At 44.4% G+C, this 18,650-nt stretch overlaps 1 protein-coding gene across 2 annotated transcripts in view; it reads right to left on the bottom strand.

Moving 5' to 3' along the window:
• ATP7B (ATPase copper transporting beta) overlaps positions 1-18,598 on the bottom strand; it is a 71,982-nt gene extending 53,384 nt beyond the window's left edge. The window contains exons 1-2 of one of the 2 annotated variants that reach the window (XM_047868524.1): positions 18,309-18,598; positions 17,896-18,000 (exon numbers count right to left, since the gene is read on the bottom strand). In XM_047868524.1, the coding sequence (XP_047724480.1) occupies positions 17,896-17,946 (51 nt within the window). In that variant the 5' untranslated portion in view covers positions 17,947-18,000; positions 18,309-18,598. The remainder of the gene's footprint in view (positions 1-17,895; positions 18,001-18,308) is intronic. The other variant, XM_047868543.1, reaches the window with a different exon arrangement.
• Between the last annotated feature and the right edge of the window lie 52 nt (positions 18,599-18,650).

The following is an 18,650-nucleotide window of genomic DNA, read 5'->3' as shown; positions in this document are numbered from 1 at the left end:
TCCTAAACCCTCCTGTTGCAACCTGAGGATCCTGGGCCCAAAGGCAGATGGGCAGCTCACGTTTCCATGGCCTCCGGGACAGACGACCTTATATGCAAGAGGGCCATCTGGTTCAAATATTTCAGCACTTTCCAAAGATGACCAGCTTGGCCTGGCTTGAGGCTCACCCTGGGTGGGGCTTCTTAGCAAAAACACTGGGCCAGTCCTCCCGAGACAGGCAGAGGAACCCCAGATCCTGTGACAGGACAGGACAACAGAACCTGACACTAAGCCATATGCTGGGAAGCAGTGGCCCAGAAGGTTCCCATACAGAGAACATGAGCAATACAAACAGCACATCCCTCACAACGGAGGCGGAATGTTAATAAACGAATATAATTTACAGCCTGAGAGCCAACCATTCAGGCGCTTATGTGCAACAGAAGACACAAGACATACTCTGCCCTCAGGAGTTCATTAGCAGGTTAGGAGAGAAGAACAGGAGAGGACAGTATGAAAGTATAAAAGACATCCTTCAAACATTAGGTGTTCGGGGTGGGAGGGGTTGCTGCAGGCCAATTACCCTGGGAGACTTGCCAGGGGAAGGACTGGGGGGCTGCTCCTCACACCCCAGGAATTGGTGGTTTCTGAGACTGAAACAGTTAGCTAAGCACAGTTTTTATATTAGCTTGCTAGCAGGAGACAAAAACGAAAAAAAAAAAACATGCCTGGCTTGATAGCCTACAGTGAAAAAAATTACAATAGTTCTAAACCATAAAGAGACTGGACAGGGCCAAAAAGAGAAACAGATGAGATTATCAGAGTAAAGGCCAATGTTTCACTTCCACAGTTAACTACATACACCTTCAACTCCCTTGGCTGCTCTGGTCATCTGATGCCCACCTGGTGCAACCCCAGCCCTGGTTTCCTCCACGGCCCCAGACTACCCCAAACTCTGGGTCTGTCGGCCCCCAGCTGAATGAGGATGACACCAAACATGGCCAGGCTGGTCAGCCATGCTGCCTCAAGACCATGAACCTGGAGAGGCCGCTGGCCGTCCAACTGTGCACCTCCCTAGTCCCCTCCCTCTCCACTCTCCTGGAGGACGTGCCAGACGTCTCACCCCCCCCACCCCCGCTGCTCCTCTGACCTCCACTCCCTACCCCCAGCTCCAGTCTCTCTCCACTGATGAGCCTGCTTTCTACTACGCTGAAATAACAGAAGCAATCAGAAAACAAGTTGCCAACATCTCAACCATCCGCCCACCTGTGTTAGCGCCTTCCCTCTGGCGGTAGGATGAACTGTTCTTACCCCCAAGGTCAGGCTCCAAGTACCCACCCCTTCCTGGGTTTCCTCCCACCCCCCTGATAGATTCTTCTCAGAGGCCTTCACAGGAGCCTACTGGTCCCCAAACCCCTTAGTGCTGGAGTGGCTTGCAGCTCAGCCCTTGGACCCCTTCCCCGTCTGTACACATTCCTCGGTGAACTCATTCAGTCCAGCAGAAATACCACTTATACCCAGTAACTCCCAATTCCACACTTAGGGATCCAAAGGCTCAACCAGCACACCCTGCTGGCTATTTAATATGCTTCTCTAATGTGAACTTGCCTAAAACTGAGCTCCCAGTATTCTGCCCCTTCCCTGCTTCTACCACCGTCTTTCCCATTTCCTCCCTTCCACTCGCCCAGCGCAAACACTTGCATTAACCCTTGATAAGAACTGTGTCCTGCATTCAAACCCTCAAGTAAATGTTGAGCAAATCCTGTCAGTTCCGTGTTTAAGTATGTGCAGCATCCATGTGTACCCCCTACTACACACAGCTCAGGTCCAAACCACCAGCACATCTCACCCGCGGTACTAAAACAATCCCCCAGGTGGTTCTTGGCCCCTAAAGTCTATTCTCAACACAAAAACCAGAGGAGTCCCCTTAAAGGGGAAGTCAGACGACTGCAGTCAGCTCCACTCCCGTCTCCTTTGCGACCAATCCACACACTGCTCACCCCTCGCTCACTGGGCTAAATCTCTTCTGATCCGGCAGTTTTTGTAACAAAGCAAAAGGCATGCTCCAGCCTCAGGGCCTTTGTGCCCACTACTCTCTACTCTCTCAGCTTAAAAACAACCCTCCTCCAACACCCCATATCCAGGTGGTTCACTTCCTCCCCTTCCTCAAATGTCACCTTCTCAGTGACTTGCCCGTTTACCCCCTTTTCATTTCAAACACTCCCGCTGCCGCTGCCCATCCTTTCCTGCCAAGTTTTTGGAGTACTCAACTGCCATTGATACGGTAATATATATTTTACTTACTTATATATTTACTGACTGTCTCTCCATTAGGATGTCAGTTTCACAAGCGCAGGAAACCCTTGTCTGTTTTCTTGACTCACCTCTGTATTCCCAGCACTACAACAGTGCTTACATTTACGTTTCTCGATAAGTACTTGTTGAATGAATGACACAGAAAACTAAACAAAAACAACTCACGTAATTTTTTGCTATAAAAAACAGACTGCCAAACTTTCAAACAAGTATTCAACATTCAGAAGGTACCCCATCCTAAGCTGGCTCTCTTCTCCCTTACTTCTTTTCTCCTCTAAGCCAACGGTCTAAACTCAACTACTATTGAGAACAGGACTTATTAAAAAAAAAAAAAAAAGAAAGAAAGAAAAATCAGCTGAGTAAATTTGAAGATATAATTGGCTTTATGGAATGCTTCATGGATCAGGCAGCACCCCATCGACCAAGTAAAGGGGCACCCCAAGGGGTTGTACAGAATGGAAGGTTTTAAGGGAAAGAGGGTGGGGCCTGAAAGTTGTAAGCAACAGAAAAGAAAAGACTGAAAGGATTGTTTCAGACAAGATCATCTTCCCTGAGAGGGAAGGGGAGAGGGTCTTACTATGTGCCAAACCTCATCTTCCTTTAGGGGACAGACAAGACCTGCGTGACAGAATACCTCACTGGCGCTTATCAGAAAACTCCTAACCAGTTAAGGGTTGTATTTCCGCAGGAGGTTGAAACTTCACTTAGGTTAGGTAGGAACCCCTGGTTTACAGTCTTGGGGCCTTAACCTAAGTGGCACCATTTTGATCCTGTGGTTTTCTTGTTAACCTGCTCCACCTAAAAGAGGCAGTTACTCCTGCACTCTGGCCAATTATTTTCAAAGGGCCTTGTCAGAGTTTCCAAGAGAAGGTAAGTAGCTGAAATTTTACACAATAAAATCTTCTAACTTAAAAATGTTGAAAACATGGGCACCTGGGTGGCTCAGTAGGTTAAGAGCCCAACTCTTGATTTGGGCTCAGGTCATGATCTCACAGTTCGTGGGTTTGAGCCCCTTGACAGGCTAGTAGCATGGGAACCTGCTTGAGATTCTGTCTCCCTTTCTCTCTGCCCCTCCCCTGTGCTCTCTTCCTCTCTATTTCTCTCTCAAAAATAAAGAAACATTTAAAAATTAAATAAATATTAAAAAAATAAAAATGCTGAAAACAGACACAAAGTTCTGGTCAATGAAATATAAGGAAAAGCTGTTTGTCAGGGCTCCTGAGAAGGCGCCTTAAAAGAGAGAGTGGGTTTGCCCTTACCCCTTCCTCATTTCTGTGTATAACATGGATTAGATGGCTGGAGTCCTGGCAGCCAGCTTAAGGCCATGAGGTCTCAGGAACATGCAGCTGCATCCTAGCTTGCTAGAGCAGAGAGAAGAGGAAGGCGGAATCCCTGATGACCCTGAGATGCCAAACCAACCTGGGGTACATGCCGTTAGACTTCACTGACAGCCACGTTGCTTTGGGCTTTCTCTTATACACAGCCAAACACAATACAATTCTATTATAAGTGTCAAATGCGGTACAGGAGTAGGAACTTCTGGCATGGCGGTATGAGTTATGCAGATCAGCTCCCCAGTGAAATTGGCGAAAATTATTTTATTTTGAATTTATTTGTTTGGGGGAAGGACAGAGACAGAGGGAGAGAGAGAATCCCAAGCGGGCTCCATGCATCAGTACAGAGCCTGATGCGGGGCTTGATCTCACAAACCATGAGATCACTATCTGAGCCAAAAATCAAGAGTGGACGCCTAATCGACTGGACCACCCAGGTGCCTCTGAAAATTATTTTAAAGAAACCAAACAAATATGAAAAATAGCTGGAAATGATCCTAAAGACATATAGCAAATGAAGAAATGATTTAACTCAAGAAAACCTACAGGGGCTCCTGGGTGGCTCAATCGATTAAGTGTCTGACTTCAGCTCAGGTCGTGATCTCACAGTTCGTGAGTTCGAGCCCCACGTCAGGCTCTGTGCTGACAGCTCGGACCCTGGAGCCTGCTTCAGTTTCTGTGTCTGCCTCGCTCTCCGCCCCTCCCCTGCTCTCTGTCTCTCTCTCTGTCTCTCTCCCTCAAAAATAAGCACTTTAAAAAAATTTTTTTGAAAACCTACTAACATTAGTTAAAAACAGCAAGAGTCTGTGCTGTTTTTTTTTTTTTTTTTTAAGTTTATGTACTTGTTTTGAGAAAGAGAGTGGGGGGAGGAGCAAAGGGAGAGAGGGAATCCTAAGCAGGCTCCTGGCTAGCACAGTGCTGATGAAGAACTGTGAGTTCATGACCTGAGCGATATCAAGAGTCAGATGCTTAATCACTTAATTGACTGAGGCCCTCCTCCCCGCCCCCCTCCCCGGAGCCCCGAGTCTGCGCTGTGTGAATCAAGACCTCACTCCCTCACCTCTCTGAACTCAGCGAGGTGGAAATTCCACTTGACTGGTGCAGCCAAGAACACAGGGATCACTCTCCACCCAGCAACCAGTCAGTGGGCTTTCTTCCCAGGAGGGGCAAGGCATCGGCACTTCTTACCCTGTCCATCTCATCCTGACGTTGAAGCTAAGTTGCAGGCTGATGCAGCCAAGAGGTAGAGGTTCCCTTCTTCCAACTAGTCCCCGCTGGTGGTACAAAGGCTCTACCTTGAGCATGGTGCACCCAGAATATGGGGCCTCAACTGTCCTTGCTCTGGTTCGTAACATTGTGGTTCCAACCCATGAGGGGAAAGCTGAGCAGAATGGAGGGTACTGCCGACCCCGTGCCCCTGGCGAATTCCCTTCTCCATGCACTCAACTCTAAAAGAGGGAGAGCCAGAGAAAAGTGTGACATCGTCGCCATCCCCAGTTCGAGCCTTGGCTCAGAAATTGTGCCTGGGAGAGGCAACTGGGAGGAGACAGGTGGATCGACTGGACATATGGACGAAACTATAGGCTGGCCAGTTTGCTGGAGTGACCTGGGAAAAGAGGCCACGAGGGAGAATATGACCAGGGTCAGAACAAATCTCAAAACACTGAGCTCAGGAACATCCCATCAAAGGAGCCTGAGTCTGAATGGACCCAGCTGTGGAGCAATGTATGCCCCTGGCATTACTGAAAACAATAGATCAGCCAGCAATTAGTGGAGCTTAATAGCTAGGTGCAGCCAGGAAAAACCACAAAGACAAAATAATTGTTATTACAAGGTGACTGAGGGCACACTCAGGGCTGTGCCCCTTGAGAAACAACAACAGAGGCTCAACACTGCCAGGGTGAACGGTCTGGCTCTTGATTTCGGCTCAGGTCATGATCTCATGGTCATTGAGATCGAGGCCCACATCGGCTAGAGCCTGCTTGGGATTCTCTCTCTCCCTCTCTCTCTCTCTTGCTCTTGCTCTCTCTCAAAATAAATAAATAAACATTAAAAAAAAGGTTTCCACTAAAATAATCTAGTAGGTCATTAAATAATAAAAAAGCAAGCCCTTGGGGGGCACCTGGGTGGCTCAGTCAGTTAAGCAACCGACTTCGGCTCAGGTCACGATCTCATGGTTTGTGAGTTTGAGCCCCGCGTAAGGCTCTGTGCTGATAACTTGGAGCCTGGAGCCTGCTTCAGATTCTGTGTCTCCCTCTCTCTCTGCCCCTCTCCCACTCACAGTCTCAGTCTCTCTCTCTCTCTCTCTCTCTCTCTCTCTCAAAAATAAAATAAACGTTAAAAAAATTAAAGAAAAAAAAGCAACCCCTTGGGTGGGGTGGTGAGGGAGTAGCAGCATGCAGAATTGTCTAAGATGTCCAGTTTCTAACAAAAAATTATGAGACACGCAAAAAAAGAGTATGACCCATACACCAGGGGAAAAGAGCAGCCTATAATTGCAACCAGACGTAGGATTTAATATACAAAGGCAGAAACCATTAAAAAAGTTTTAAAGAAATAAAGAAAGGGATGATGACAATGTCACATCAAATAGAAAATATCAGTAAGGAGACAGAAATCGTAAAAAAGGAACCAAACGGAAATTCTGCAGTTGAAAAGTATAGAAACTGAAATGAAAAGTTACTAGTTGAGTTTAACAGTAGATTTGAGCTGAAAGAATCAGCCAACAAGAAGAGAGATCAAAGAGATAATGTCATCTCAGAGAGGAAAAAAAGAATGCAAAAAAATTAATAGAACCTCATGAAACTGTGACCCACAGGGTTAATGAGGTTGAAACTAGCATAAAGTTTTAAGCTTGTTTCTCAGAGAACTCTTTCCCCCTAATCACCTGTTGTGTCTTTTCAGACCCTGCTATCAAACCCACTAGGTTGTCTCTGCAGAAGCCTGGGCTCGTGGTCAACTGATACAGTTCCAGCCTATGAACAAGCAAGGCCCTGCCTTCCTTACCCAAGATAACAAGCCAAGACCCCATCCAGTTTATACTAGCTCTTGGAGCATGCCCACACCCCATCTCCGTGTCCTAAGATATAAGATAACCTGTTGACATCAGGGCTGAATATTAAGTCTTCCTCTAAAGTGAACATGGGATACATGTTATATGTATGTCTGCTCAACGCACATGCTACATTGTACTTCATGAACAGTCATAAGTTTCCCTGCCCTATTCATCAATATGTATGCAATCTCAACCCCTACAATTATAAAAAAAAAAAAAAACTTGTTCTCTCCTCTTTTAGGCAGGCCGATTTGAGGCTTGCCCTCCTGTTTCCTCACTTGTCTGCCTCTCAAATAAACCCTTTCCTGGCTGCAAACCTAATGTTTTGGTGATCCGTTCTGCTGTGTATTGGGCAGATGGATTTGGGTTCGGTTACACTCATAGAAACTTGGGACACCACTGCCCGTGCCAACTCAGGTGTAATGAGAGACCAGGAAAGACAAAGTAGGAAAAATACTCAAAGAAATATTGACTGAAAACTTCTCCAAATCTAATGAAAAACTACTATTACTACTACTAATAATAATGGCCTACACATCCAAAAAGTTCCATGAACTTTAGACTCAAAAACACAAATAGATTAAAAATGAAAGAATGGAGAAAGATACATCTGGCAAATGGCAACCACAAGAACACTGAGGTAGTTATGCTAATACCAAACAAAACAGACTTGAAAACAATGTTACCAGAAATAAAGAGGTACATTTTATAATGATAAAAGTCATTCCATGAGGAAAATGTAAAAATTACAAACATATACATCTAAAAACAGAACACAAAATGGATTCCCAGACAAAAATAACGGACAGAAATGAGAAGAGCAAAGACAATTCAGGGGTGCCCGGGTGGCTCAGTGGTTAAGTGTCCGACTCTTGATTTCCGCTCAGGTCATGATTGTGTGAGTTCGAGCCCCGCATGGGGCTCTGTGCTGACAGTGCAGAGTCCACTTGGGACTCTCCATCTCTCTGCTCCTCCCCTGCTTATATTCTCTCTCTCTCTCTCACTCTCTCTCTCTCTCTCTCTCTCTCTCAAAATAAATAAATAAACTTAAAAGAAATTTTAAAAAATAAATATTTTTTAAAAAAAAAAACAATTCACCAGTGACAGTTGGAGACTTCAATACCCACTTTCAAAAATGAACAAAACTTTGCAGAATATCAACAAGGAAACATGTGACATTGTGATTTACAGGAAACCTAAAGCCCTTGGAATCTCTTAAGTGATGGCAGATTAAAATTCTCATTAATACCCTGCCCAATGCAACTCTCCCACCTGGCTGTTCCTGAGTGACATCCTTTTACAACACACGATGTGAGGAGGTACTTCTCTCAGTTCTGTGAGCCCCTCTAGCAAATTAACTGAACCCAAGGAGGGGCTTGTTGCACCCTCCATCTTACAGCCAGTCAGTCAGAAGCACAGGTAACAGTCTGGACTTGCAACTGGTGTCTGAATTGGCAAAGCAGGAGTCTTTAGAACTCAGTCTTGCAGAATTGAGCTCTTAACCTGTGGGATCTGATGCTATCTCCAGAAAGCGAATTAAGTTAGGTTGTAGAACACCCAGCTGGCCCAAGAAGTGCTTGGCGTGGGGAAAAAGACCCACATGCTGGAATTGGTAGCAGAATCACAAAAAAGAAGACAGGAACAACACTATAAACCAACCAGACCCATTTAATAAAATGGAAATAATGCAAAGTCTGTTCTTCACTCATAATAGAATAAAAAAATCAGTAACAGAAACAAATCCGGGAAACTCACAAATAAGTGGAAATTAAACAACACACTCCTAATAACCAATGGGTCAAAGAAGAAACCAAAAGGGAGATTAGGAAATACTTTGAGATAAACGAAAATGAAGATACAACTTACCAAAATGTATGAGATGCAGCTAAAGCAATGCTTAGAGGGAAAGTTATAGTTGTCAATGCCTGTATTAAGAAAGAAGGATCTCAAATCAATAGTCTAACCTTCTGCCTAAGACACTGGGAAAAAAAGACAACTAAACTAAACCTAAAGAAGCATAAGGAAGTTATATTAGTATCCTAGTATTGCTGTCATAAAATACCACAAATTGAGTACTGGAAAGTTATTCTCTCCTAGTTCTGGAGGTTAGAAGTCAAAGATTTTCCTTTTGGGGGGCTCTGAAGGAGAATGTGTTCTATGCCTCTCTCCTACTTCCTGGTGGTTACTGTCAATCCTTAGCATTTCTTGGTTAATAGAAGCATCACTCCAATCTCTGTGTCAGTAATCAGGAAGCTTTCTCTTCTCTGTGCCTTCATATGGTACTCTTATAAGGAGGGCAGTAATTGGATTTAAGGTCCACCAGGATCCTGTATGACTTCATCTGAATGTAACTAATTACACCTGCAAAGAGCCTATTTCCACATAAGACGACGTTCACAGGTACAAGGGCTTAGGGCTTCAACCTATCTTTTGGGGGCACCATTCAACCCACAACACAATAAAATAATAAAGATTAGAGAAAAAAATTAATGAAATAGAGAATAGAAAAATACAGAAAACTGTTGAAACCAAAAGCTGACTCTTTGAAAAGATCAATAGAATTGACAAACCTTTAGCTAGAATGACCAATGACCAAAGAAACAAAGACTCAAAGTACTAGAATGAGAAATGAAAGAGGGGTTATTATCACTGATCTTAAAGAAATAAGGTTTATATTAGATACAATTAGAAACAACTATATGCCAATTTAAGGTAAATTGGATGGAAACAGCCAATTCTAAAAAGAAAAACTACCGGGGCGCCTGGGTGGCGCAGTCGGTTAAGCGTCCGACTTCAGCCAGGTCACGATCTCGCGGTCCGTGAGTTCGAGCCCCGCGTCGGGCTCTGGGCTGATGGCTCAGAGCCTGGAGCCTGTTTCCGATTCTGTGTCTCCCTCTCTCTCTGCCCCTCCCCCGTTCATGCTCTGTCTCTCTCTGTCCCAAAAATAAATAAAAAAATAAAAATAAAAAAAAAAGAAAAACTACCAAAACTGACTTAAGAAGAAACAGACAATCTAAATCAACTGTTAAGAAGTAAGATACTGAATTAATAATCGGAAAGCTTTCCAAGAAAAAAAGCCCAGGCTCAGACAGGTTCAACACTGAATGCCATCAAAGATTAATTAAGGAGAATTAATACAAAATTTCAGTAAAGTCTTCCAAAAAACAAAAGACAAGGGAACGCGTCTCAGTTCATTCTATGTATAAGGACAGCATTACCTGGATACCAAAACCAGACAAAGATATCACAAGAAAACTACAAACCAATATCTCAGGTGAATATGGACACAAAGATTCCTCAACAATACAGTAGGAAACCATATCCAACAACCTATAAAAAATATTACATGCCATGACCAAGTGGGATCTTTCCAGGAATGCAAGTCTGGCTTACCATCCAAAATCAATTCATGGAATACACCACATAGAATAAAAAACAAAAGACACATTGTCATCTCAACAGACACAGAGAAAGCATTTGACAAAATCCAAAATCCTTTCATGATAAAAACGCTCAACAAACTAGGAACTGGAGGGAACTTCCTCAACCTGGTAAGGCATATCTCTGCAAAACCAAGAGCTAACCCCATACTTAATGGCGAAAGGCTGGAAGCTTTCCCCTAAGATCAGAAATAGACAAAGATTCCATTTACATGAAATCTTTGCAATAGGCAAATCTAAAGATATAGAAAGTGGATCAGTGGTTGCTTAGGCAAGGGGACCATGTGGAGGTGGGGAGTGATAGATGAAGGGTGTAGACTTTGTTTCTGAGGTAATGAAGATACTATAAAACTGATTGTTGTGATGATTGCATGTACCTGTGAATCTTATCTTAATAAAGCTGTTTTTCAAATGTTTTAGTGTTTATTTATTTTGAAAGAGAGAGAAAGCACCCACACACGAGCACACAGGCACACTGTCGCTGTCGGTGCACAGCCCGCTGCAGGGCTTGATCTCACTACCTAGAGATCATGACCTGAGCCAAATCAAGAGTGGGATGATTCACGCTTACCTGAGGCACCCAGGCATCCCTAAGCTGGTTTTTTTTTTCTGACATAGTTAGAGACACCATTAAAATAAGAATTAGGGAGGATCTGCCTTTGGCATTCATGGAATCCTCAACAAAGGAGGTTCCAGACAAGAGGTGAAGCAACAGGAACAGAAGTGGACAGAGCGCCAGTGTATATGCCAGGAGAACGCTCATAATTGCAAAAGCACCCAAACCACCCAGTATCCTTCAAGCAAAATGGATAAACGGTGCTATATTCCCACAATGGCATACTGCACAACAACGAATCTCAGAAATGTAATGGCCGGTAAATTAAACTACTGGGGCTCCACCAAAATAAAAAGCTTTTGCACAGCGAAAGAAACCATCAACAAAAGAGCAACCTGCCGAATGGGAGAAGATATTTGTAAATGACATATCCAATAAAGGCTTGATGTTCAAACTGTATAAAGAACACACCAAGCTCAACACCAAAAAAACAAATAATCCAATTAAAAATGGGCAGAGAACTTAAATAGACATATGTCTAAAAAATATACAGGTGGCTGACAGACCCGTGCAAAGATGCTCAACATCACTAATCTTCAGGGAAAGGCAAATCGAAACCACAATAGGATATTACCTCACACCTGTCAGACTGGCTAAAATCAAAAACATAAGAAACAACAAGTGCTGATGAGGATGTGGAGAAAAAAGGAACCCTCATGTGCTGTTGGTGGGAATGCAAGCTGATGCAGCCATTGTGGAAAACAGTATGGAGTTGCTTCAAAAATTAAAAATAGAATTATCATATGATCCAGTAATTCCAGTACTGGATATTTACCCAAAGAAAACTAAAACACTAATTTGAAAACACATATGCACCCCTATGTTTACCGCAGCATTATCTGTAATAGTCCAGATATGGAAGCAGCCCAAGTGTCCATCCACAGATGAGTGGATAAAGATGTGGGGTATATGTGTGTATATATATGAAATGGGGTATTAGCCACAAAAAAAAGAATGGAATCTTGCCATTGCAACGACATGGATGGATCTAGAGAGTATATTACCAAGTGAAATCAGTTAGAGAAAGACAAATACTTTATGATTTCATTCTTATGTGGAATTTAAGAAACAAAACAAATGAGCAAAAAAAGAGAGAGAGAGAGAGAGAGAGACAAACAAAAATCCAGACTCTTCAACAGAGAGAACAAACTATTGCCAGAGGGGAGGTAGGTAGACGGATGGGCAAATAGAAGAGGATTAAGAGTACACGCATCATGATGAGCACTGGATAATGTAGAGAATTGGGGAATCACTATATTGTACACCTGAAACTAACATAAACACCGTATGTTAATTATACTGGAATTAAAAATTAAAAATTTTTATTTAAAATAAATAATTTTCTTTTTGTTTTAATTTTTTTAATGTTTGTTTATTTTTGAGAAAGAGAGAGAGAGACAGAGAGCGCATGAGTGGGGGAGGGACAGAATCCGAAGTAGGCTCCAGGCTCTGAGCTGTCAGCACAGAGCCCGACGTGGGGCTTGAACTCACGGACCACATATCATGACCTGGGCCGAAGTGGGACACCCAACCGAGTCACCCAGGCGCCCCTAAAATAAATAATTTTCTTAATGTGATGTCTACTTAGAGAAGCTAGCACAGAAGACTAAACACACGACAACAGAATTTTTATAAAGCTCAGAAACAAGCAAAACTAAATAATGTATTGTTCAGGCATTCATATATGTGTGATAAAATTTTACAAAAACAAAAACAAAAGCTGAGTTACAACGAACAAAGAACAGGATAGCAGTTACCTCTATAGTGGGTACTCCTAACGCTGACACCAGAGAAGGAACAGTTGAGTGGATGCCATTCATGTCCATGTTGGCATGGACAACATTCTCGTTCTTGGGTCAGGTGGTAGGTTCACAGGCATTCTCTATCTTACTATGCTTTATAACTACATATATGGTTATATACATTTCTTTTATGTCCAATAAACTGATAGAATAATAAAAGAAAAATCTTAAAGTGAATAGGTGAGTGGAAACCTGCAAATGAAGACGATTCTTTCTGGAAGACTGAGAAAGAAGGAGAGGGGAGAAATAGTACAAGAGCAAATGGGAGACACAGGTAATGGGAGAGATTTTAAAATGAAGGCAAATGGCATGAGTTTATAAACCAAAGGGAGAAGTCTGCAGAAAGAGGAAAAGACTGGAAGTGAGAAAGGACATGACCAGTAAGGGCTCCAAAACAGGTAGAGAAGAAGGGATACGGGACAAGGGCACTGAGGCCAGGGAGAGAACCTTGAAAAGAAAGCAAGCCTGTCCTGAGACTAGATGAGAAAGTGAAAATACGTTGTAGATATAAATAAAATTCTGGAAGAAGATGCACTGAGGGAGGCAGAAAGTTGAAGAAAACCATATACAATGGTATCCAGCTTTCTTGAAGTAAGCACTGAGGTCATCTGTTGAAAATAAGGAAGGCAGAGGTGAGCAAGCAGGGAAGGTTTGAAAGAGTCGCAAGAAGTTGACACAGAACAAGTGAAAAGCAGGCACAGATGAGATGAGGAACAAGAAACCACTAGCAGCATCAAGGGGGAGTTGCCTGCATTTCCCAGCAGTTCTGTCCCTGTGGTGTGGCAGCAGGGCCCTGGGACAGCAGTTGGAGGACCCTGGACTGGGGGGCGGGGGCAGCGGGAGGGAGCCTGGGAGGAAACTTCAGACTACACCAAGTGGTCGTCCAAGATAGGGAGAGGGCATACAAGTTTACTGATAATAATAACAGCCTCCGTGATGGGTAGCTTTTAAAGTCTATTAAAAAAAAAAAAACAAAAAACAAAAAAAACCACCACTGAGTTTAGAGAAAGAAAGAAACACACACACACACACACACACACACACACACACACACACACACACAGGAAAGACTGACTGAGCTCACTGGACTGAAATAGGCCTAAGACGTTAATGTTGGTTATCTTTCAGAAACAAGATTGTATTTATTTCTAAAAATTAGTAACTTGATGCAGCGAAAGCAAGCAATGAAGGAAGTTTACAAATACGCTAACAGCCATCCTAAGAGTAAGAAAGAATAAAAGTGAATTTTCCCCTTTTGGTCTTTATTTTCCAAATTACAGTCACAGAATTAAATTACTTTTATAATAGTAATTTTTAGTTTCTGTGGGAACGGAGGCTTCAACAGAATTGCTGCATTCTGAATCCACAGGTTTCAAACCACTGGTGTTTTTAAATCTTATTTGCCATGTTGGTTACATCACAATGAAAAGTCCCTCTCTGCTTTGCCCTCTACTTTATCTCATCGACCTTTGATCTGCTTAGATTTTTTTCCTTTAACTTAGTTTAAAAAAAAAAAAAGTCAGACATTCGAGAATTTCACTGGGTAAGGATTTCTAATCCTACTGATAAAATAATATTGCACACGCTTGAACATGGACACATTCTGCTACCTGTGCTATGGCATCAGTGGACAGTAATGGACTTGGGTCATCTCCATCCTTGCAATGAAAATGTCAGATAAAGAAGCACTTAAAATCCAATTGTCTTTCCTCCCCGCCAGCTTTTTTTTTTTTTTTAGTGTTTATTTCCTTGTTTTGAAAGAGAATCTCAAGCAGGGTCCACACTATCAGCGCAGAGCCTGACGTGGGGCTCGATCTCACGACCCTGGGATCATAACCCGAGCCACAATCAAGAGTTGGATGCTTAACTGATTGAACCACCCCGGCACCCCTCCCCCACCGCAGTCTACTCCCAGTTAGTCCTGTACCAACTATTCTCTGTGTTGTTGCTAAAAGGACTACCATTGCCTCTGATGCTCTGGACACTGAAGAGTGCAGAAAACCTCCACTGTCTCCTGACATGACACTGGGAACGGGACTCCCAGTTCTGTAGGGCTTTGGCCACCTTGGATCTGGATGGGATGACCCCAGCAAAGGCCTCTAATCAGGTCTCCAGCACCTCTGTTCCCAGTTCGCCCTTTACTTCCGAAGAGCACCATACACCATTTCCCCCTGTGCAAACTCCCCCGTCTGTGGGATAAAGTCCAAAGGCCTGAGAAACAGAGCCTTCCACAACCACTTTCCAGGCTGTCAAGCCACTCAGGGCAAATTTGTCTTTCCACTTCTAGCCTCTGCACCTTTGCACATGCCGGACTCTACCTGCAACATCCTTCTTCTCATTCTTCTGTGTGCCCAGTTGACACATTTCTCCTTCAAAACCTCAGTCATGAAATACCTCTTCTTGAAGTTCTTTTTGCATCCCTTCCTCCCAGGGAAGGCCAATCGATCTTGCCTGTGCGTGCTATGCTGTATACAGACGTCTTTGTTCTGGCACCTATGACTGTCAGCCCCAAGAGTACAGGGGCTGACCTCTATTCATCTTTGTGCCACTACTGCACTTCTATTCTGCTTTGGCCCAGCGTCAGAGAAACAGAAGGCACTCCATGTTTGTAGAGTGAAGGCTGAATGACCCAGCTCATGGACCACCTCCCTTTCAGGGTTACTGCTGCCCCAGACAGGCCTCCGAAGAGAAAACAATGCATTGGGGGTGGGGGTAGGGAAAAATCTTGCTATAACTCATTCATTCAAGAACAACTCTGGTGCACCTATTATAATAGCTATGGAGAATTTTTTTTCTCTTGAGATAGAGAGAACAGGTAAGTAGGGGAGAGGAGCAGAGTGAGAGAGAGAGAATCTTGAGCAGGCTCCACAGTGAGCCAGGAGCCCAACACAGGGCTCCATCCCTGGGACCATGACCTGGGCTGAAATCAAGAATCGTACACTCAACCGACTGAGCCACTCAGGCACCCCTGAAGAATGTTTTTTAAGAGATACAAACCTGGTCCCTGCTTTCAAGAAACACACAGCTGGTCAAAAAAAAAAAAAAAAGCTATATTCAGATAAGTTTAAATAATCATACCATATGACCAGGTGTCAAGGAAGTTTGAAAGAAAATATATACCCAAGAAAGTCAAAGCAGCCTGGCGAGGACTCAATTCCAGGTCTCCCTGTTACTAGCTCTTATTATCTGTAGGACCTTGAGTAAGTGACTTCACCTCTCTCTGCCTCAGTCCCCCCACCTGTAAAGAGGATGAATTCTGACCTCGTATTGTACTACTTCCTCTCCTTCTCTCTGATCCAGCCACTCTGGCTCTCTTTTACTGTTCCTCCCCTGTTCGGCTCACTCTGGACTTAGGACATTGACACCTTCTGGTTCCTCAACCTAGAACGCTTCTCCCAAATCTGAACCATTCAGGTCTCTAATCATACAACCTCCTCAGAGATAATTTCCTGACGACCTGCCCTAGATAGTATCTCCCCTCCCATGTCCTGCCTAATGCCCATACTCGGATTTATTTACTCCACAACACTTACCAGTGCCAAAAATCACACTATTTGTCTACCCTTTTTTATTTCTGCATTTCCCACTAGGACATAAATTCCTTGAGGGCAGGGTCTTAGTCTTAATTGGATCCCCAGTGCCTAGAATGGCTGGCACAGAGTAAATACTAAAAAAAAAAAAAAAAAAAAAAATTGTTAGGGGCACCTGGGTAGTTTAGTCAGTTAAGCATCTGACTTTGGTTCAGGTCATGATCCTACTGTTCATGAGTTCGAGCCCCGCTTTAGGTGAAGCGCTGACAGTGTGGGGCCTATGTGGGATTCTCTCTCTCACCCCCTCACTCACTCATGCCCCCCCCAAAAAAAACACAAACAACTGTTAAATAAGTGGCGATAACAAAAAAATAATACCTACATCAAAGGGTTTTGTGAGGATTAAATAAGACAGTGCACATAAAAGAATATAAAGTGCTTAGTACAGTGCCTAGCAGGGAGTAGGCTCAGTAATATCAGCTAATACTATTCTCTAAGAAATCCAGAAGAGGGTGAGGTCAACACAGGGAGAAGCAGTCACCAAAGTTTCAAGGAGGAAGCACCTTGAGCTTGATCTGGAATGACAGGGATTGTTCTGATGGGTAGAGAGGTGGGGGCACCATAGGGAGTTAGAAGTGTGCCCCTGTCTGAGCCACCCTCCCCCATGTGTTCTTTGCACCTCCATTAAATGCAGAGCCATCACACTTAGAGGCATCTATTGACCAGCCTCTGTCTACCCATCCATTAATCCACTTACCTTTCATTTCTGTACCACCAGATCCTAAGACAAATTTCACTACAAAAGGGCACAAAATAATGTTGTTGAGTTCACTTTAGAAATCTGTAGACCAGCAATTCAGGCCTACATGTCCATCCTAAAGAAATACTCAAGTGTCAGCATTAAAAATCATGTACAAGGATGTCCTCTACAGCATGGCTTGTGAAGGGAGGAAAAAAAGTTAGAAATACACAGAATGTCCACCCACAGGGAAAAAATAAAACTTACTATGGTATGCATCCATACTGTATAGAGGTTAAACTGAACAACAAGATAGATGTTTATGTACTGATATGAAACAATCTCCAAAAGACAGTTCTATGGGGGGGGGGGGGGAGAAAAGAAAGGTTGGAGAATACACACTATGTGATCTCATTTACAACAAACAAACAAAAATTTTAAAACCACATACATACAAAACCTAAAGATTTATCTGGAGACACACACACACACACACACACACACACACACATTTTTTAACCACTGTATTTTCAGCTCTTCAGTACCATGCCTGAAACATGCAGTAAGTAAGTGTTCAATAAATATTTGCAGAACAAAGGATGACATATGTAAATGTACAGAAAAGGATTAGGAAGCAGATCTGCTTTTCATGCTCAATATTTCTGTGCTGTTTGCATTTTTAAGTCACCACATTAATGCGTTACTTGTATAATTAAAATGAATTCAAAACAGTTCTTTAAAAAAAAGTTGCAGGACCTGGATAAAAAGAGACCCGCGCACTCTGCATAACTTCGCTGGGTAACTAATTTACTCGTCCTGGGCAATTAGGGCTCTTAAACAGCAACTCAACGCTCACTTTACAAATCCAGCTTCAGACATAAAGAGGAGTGGGAAAGTGCTGGGTTTTAAATTGTTCCTGCAAACCCGTGAAAGGCATAGCATTTCTAAGGGCGCTCTCCTGGAGCTAGGGCTCTAGCCCCCTGCCTTCCTCGAGCAAGCCAGGCCGCAGAGAAAGGCAGGCAGGTGGGCGTGGAAAGTCCTCCAGGTAGGTGTGAGCACGCGGCGCTCGGGTAGGGAAACTTACTTTCCAACCGGCCCCTACTCTAGCAGTAAGCTGCCTCTCCTGCTCAAGCATCCTCCTCCGGAGGAACCAATTTCTTCTGTGATCCGCCCAGAGCCCACAGGTCACCTGGTTAGTGGAGAAGTGCGGTGTTAAAACCCCGGGAGCGGGCTGTGGGTGGCATCTCTGCGGTTCGGCTGTCTCACCCGGGGAAGGGTCTGGAAAAAGGTCTCCTGCATTTCAGACCAGGGGATCAGCAGCCCTCGCCCCACCGGCTAATTCAAAGTTGCGCGCCCTGGCGCCCTGGCCCTTGGGGGGGGGGGGGGGGGAGATAAGCGCAAGGGCGGAGGGTTGGCCTCGGACCCTCATTCACACCCGGAGGCGGCCCTGCCCGTGCCCCTGGCGGGGACCGGTCCTCCCTCCCAAGTCTCCGCTACCTCGGGCCGGTACGCTGCGGACTCGGTCTTAGGCCCCCGGCGTGTGAAGGACAAGAGGGCGGGCGAGCGGCGCAGACCCGAGCCGGAGATGCAGATCCCAGGGCTCGCCAACCGCCGGCGGAGAGGTGCGGCGTGGCGGGCACCTTCTTCGGGTCCACTCCGCACAGCTGCCTCTCAGCTCCGCGCTTCGCTCCGGGGCGTCGCGGTGCCCAAATGCCGCAGCTGCCGCGGGAGTGAACTCCGCACCTGGGAAATCGATCCGAGATGCGCAAGGGCCTCCCATTGGTCTCAACGGCCGGCGGGCCCCGGGCTGGGGGCTTCCAGTGGGGGAGGGGGCCGAGG

The sequence above is a fragment of the Prionailurus viverrinus genome, chromosome A1 (genome assembly GCF_022837055.1).
Source record: "Prionailurus viverrinus isolate Anna chromosome A1, UM_Priviv_1.0, whole genome shotgun sequence".
Taxonomy (NCBI): Eukaryota; Metazoa; Chordata; class Mammalia; order Carnivora; family Felidae; genus Prionailurus; species Prionailurus viverrinus.
Note: the sequence above shows the minus strand (reverse complement) of the source record. Positions and strands in the feature narration are given on the sequence as shown.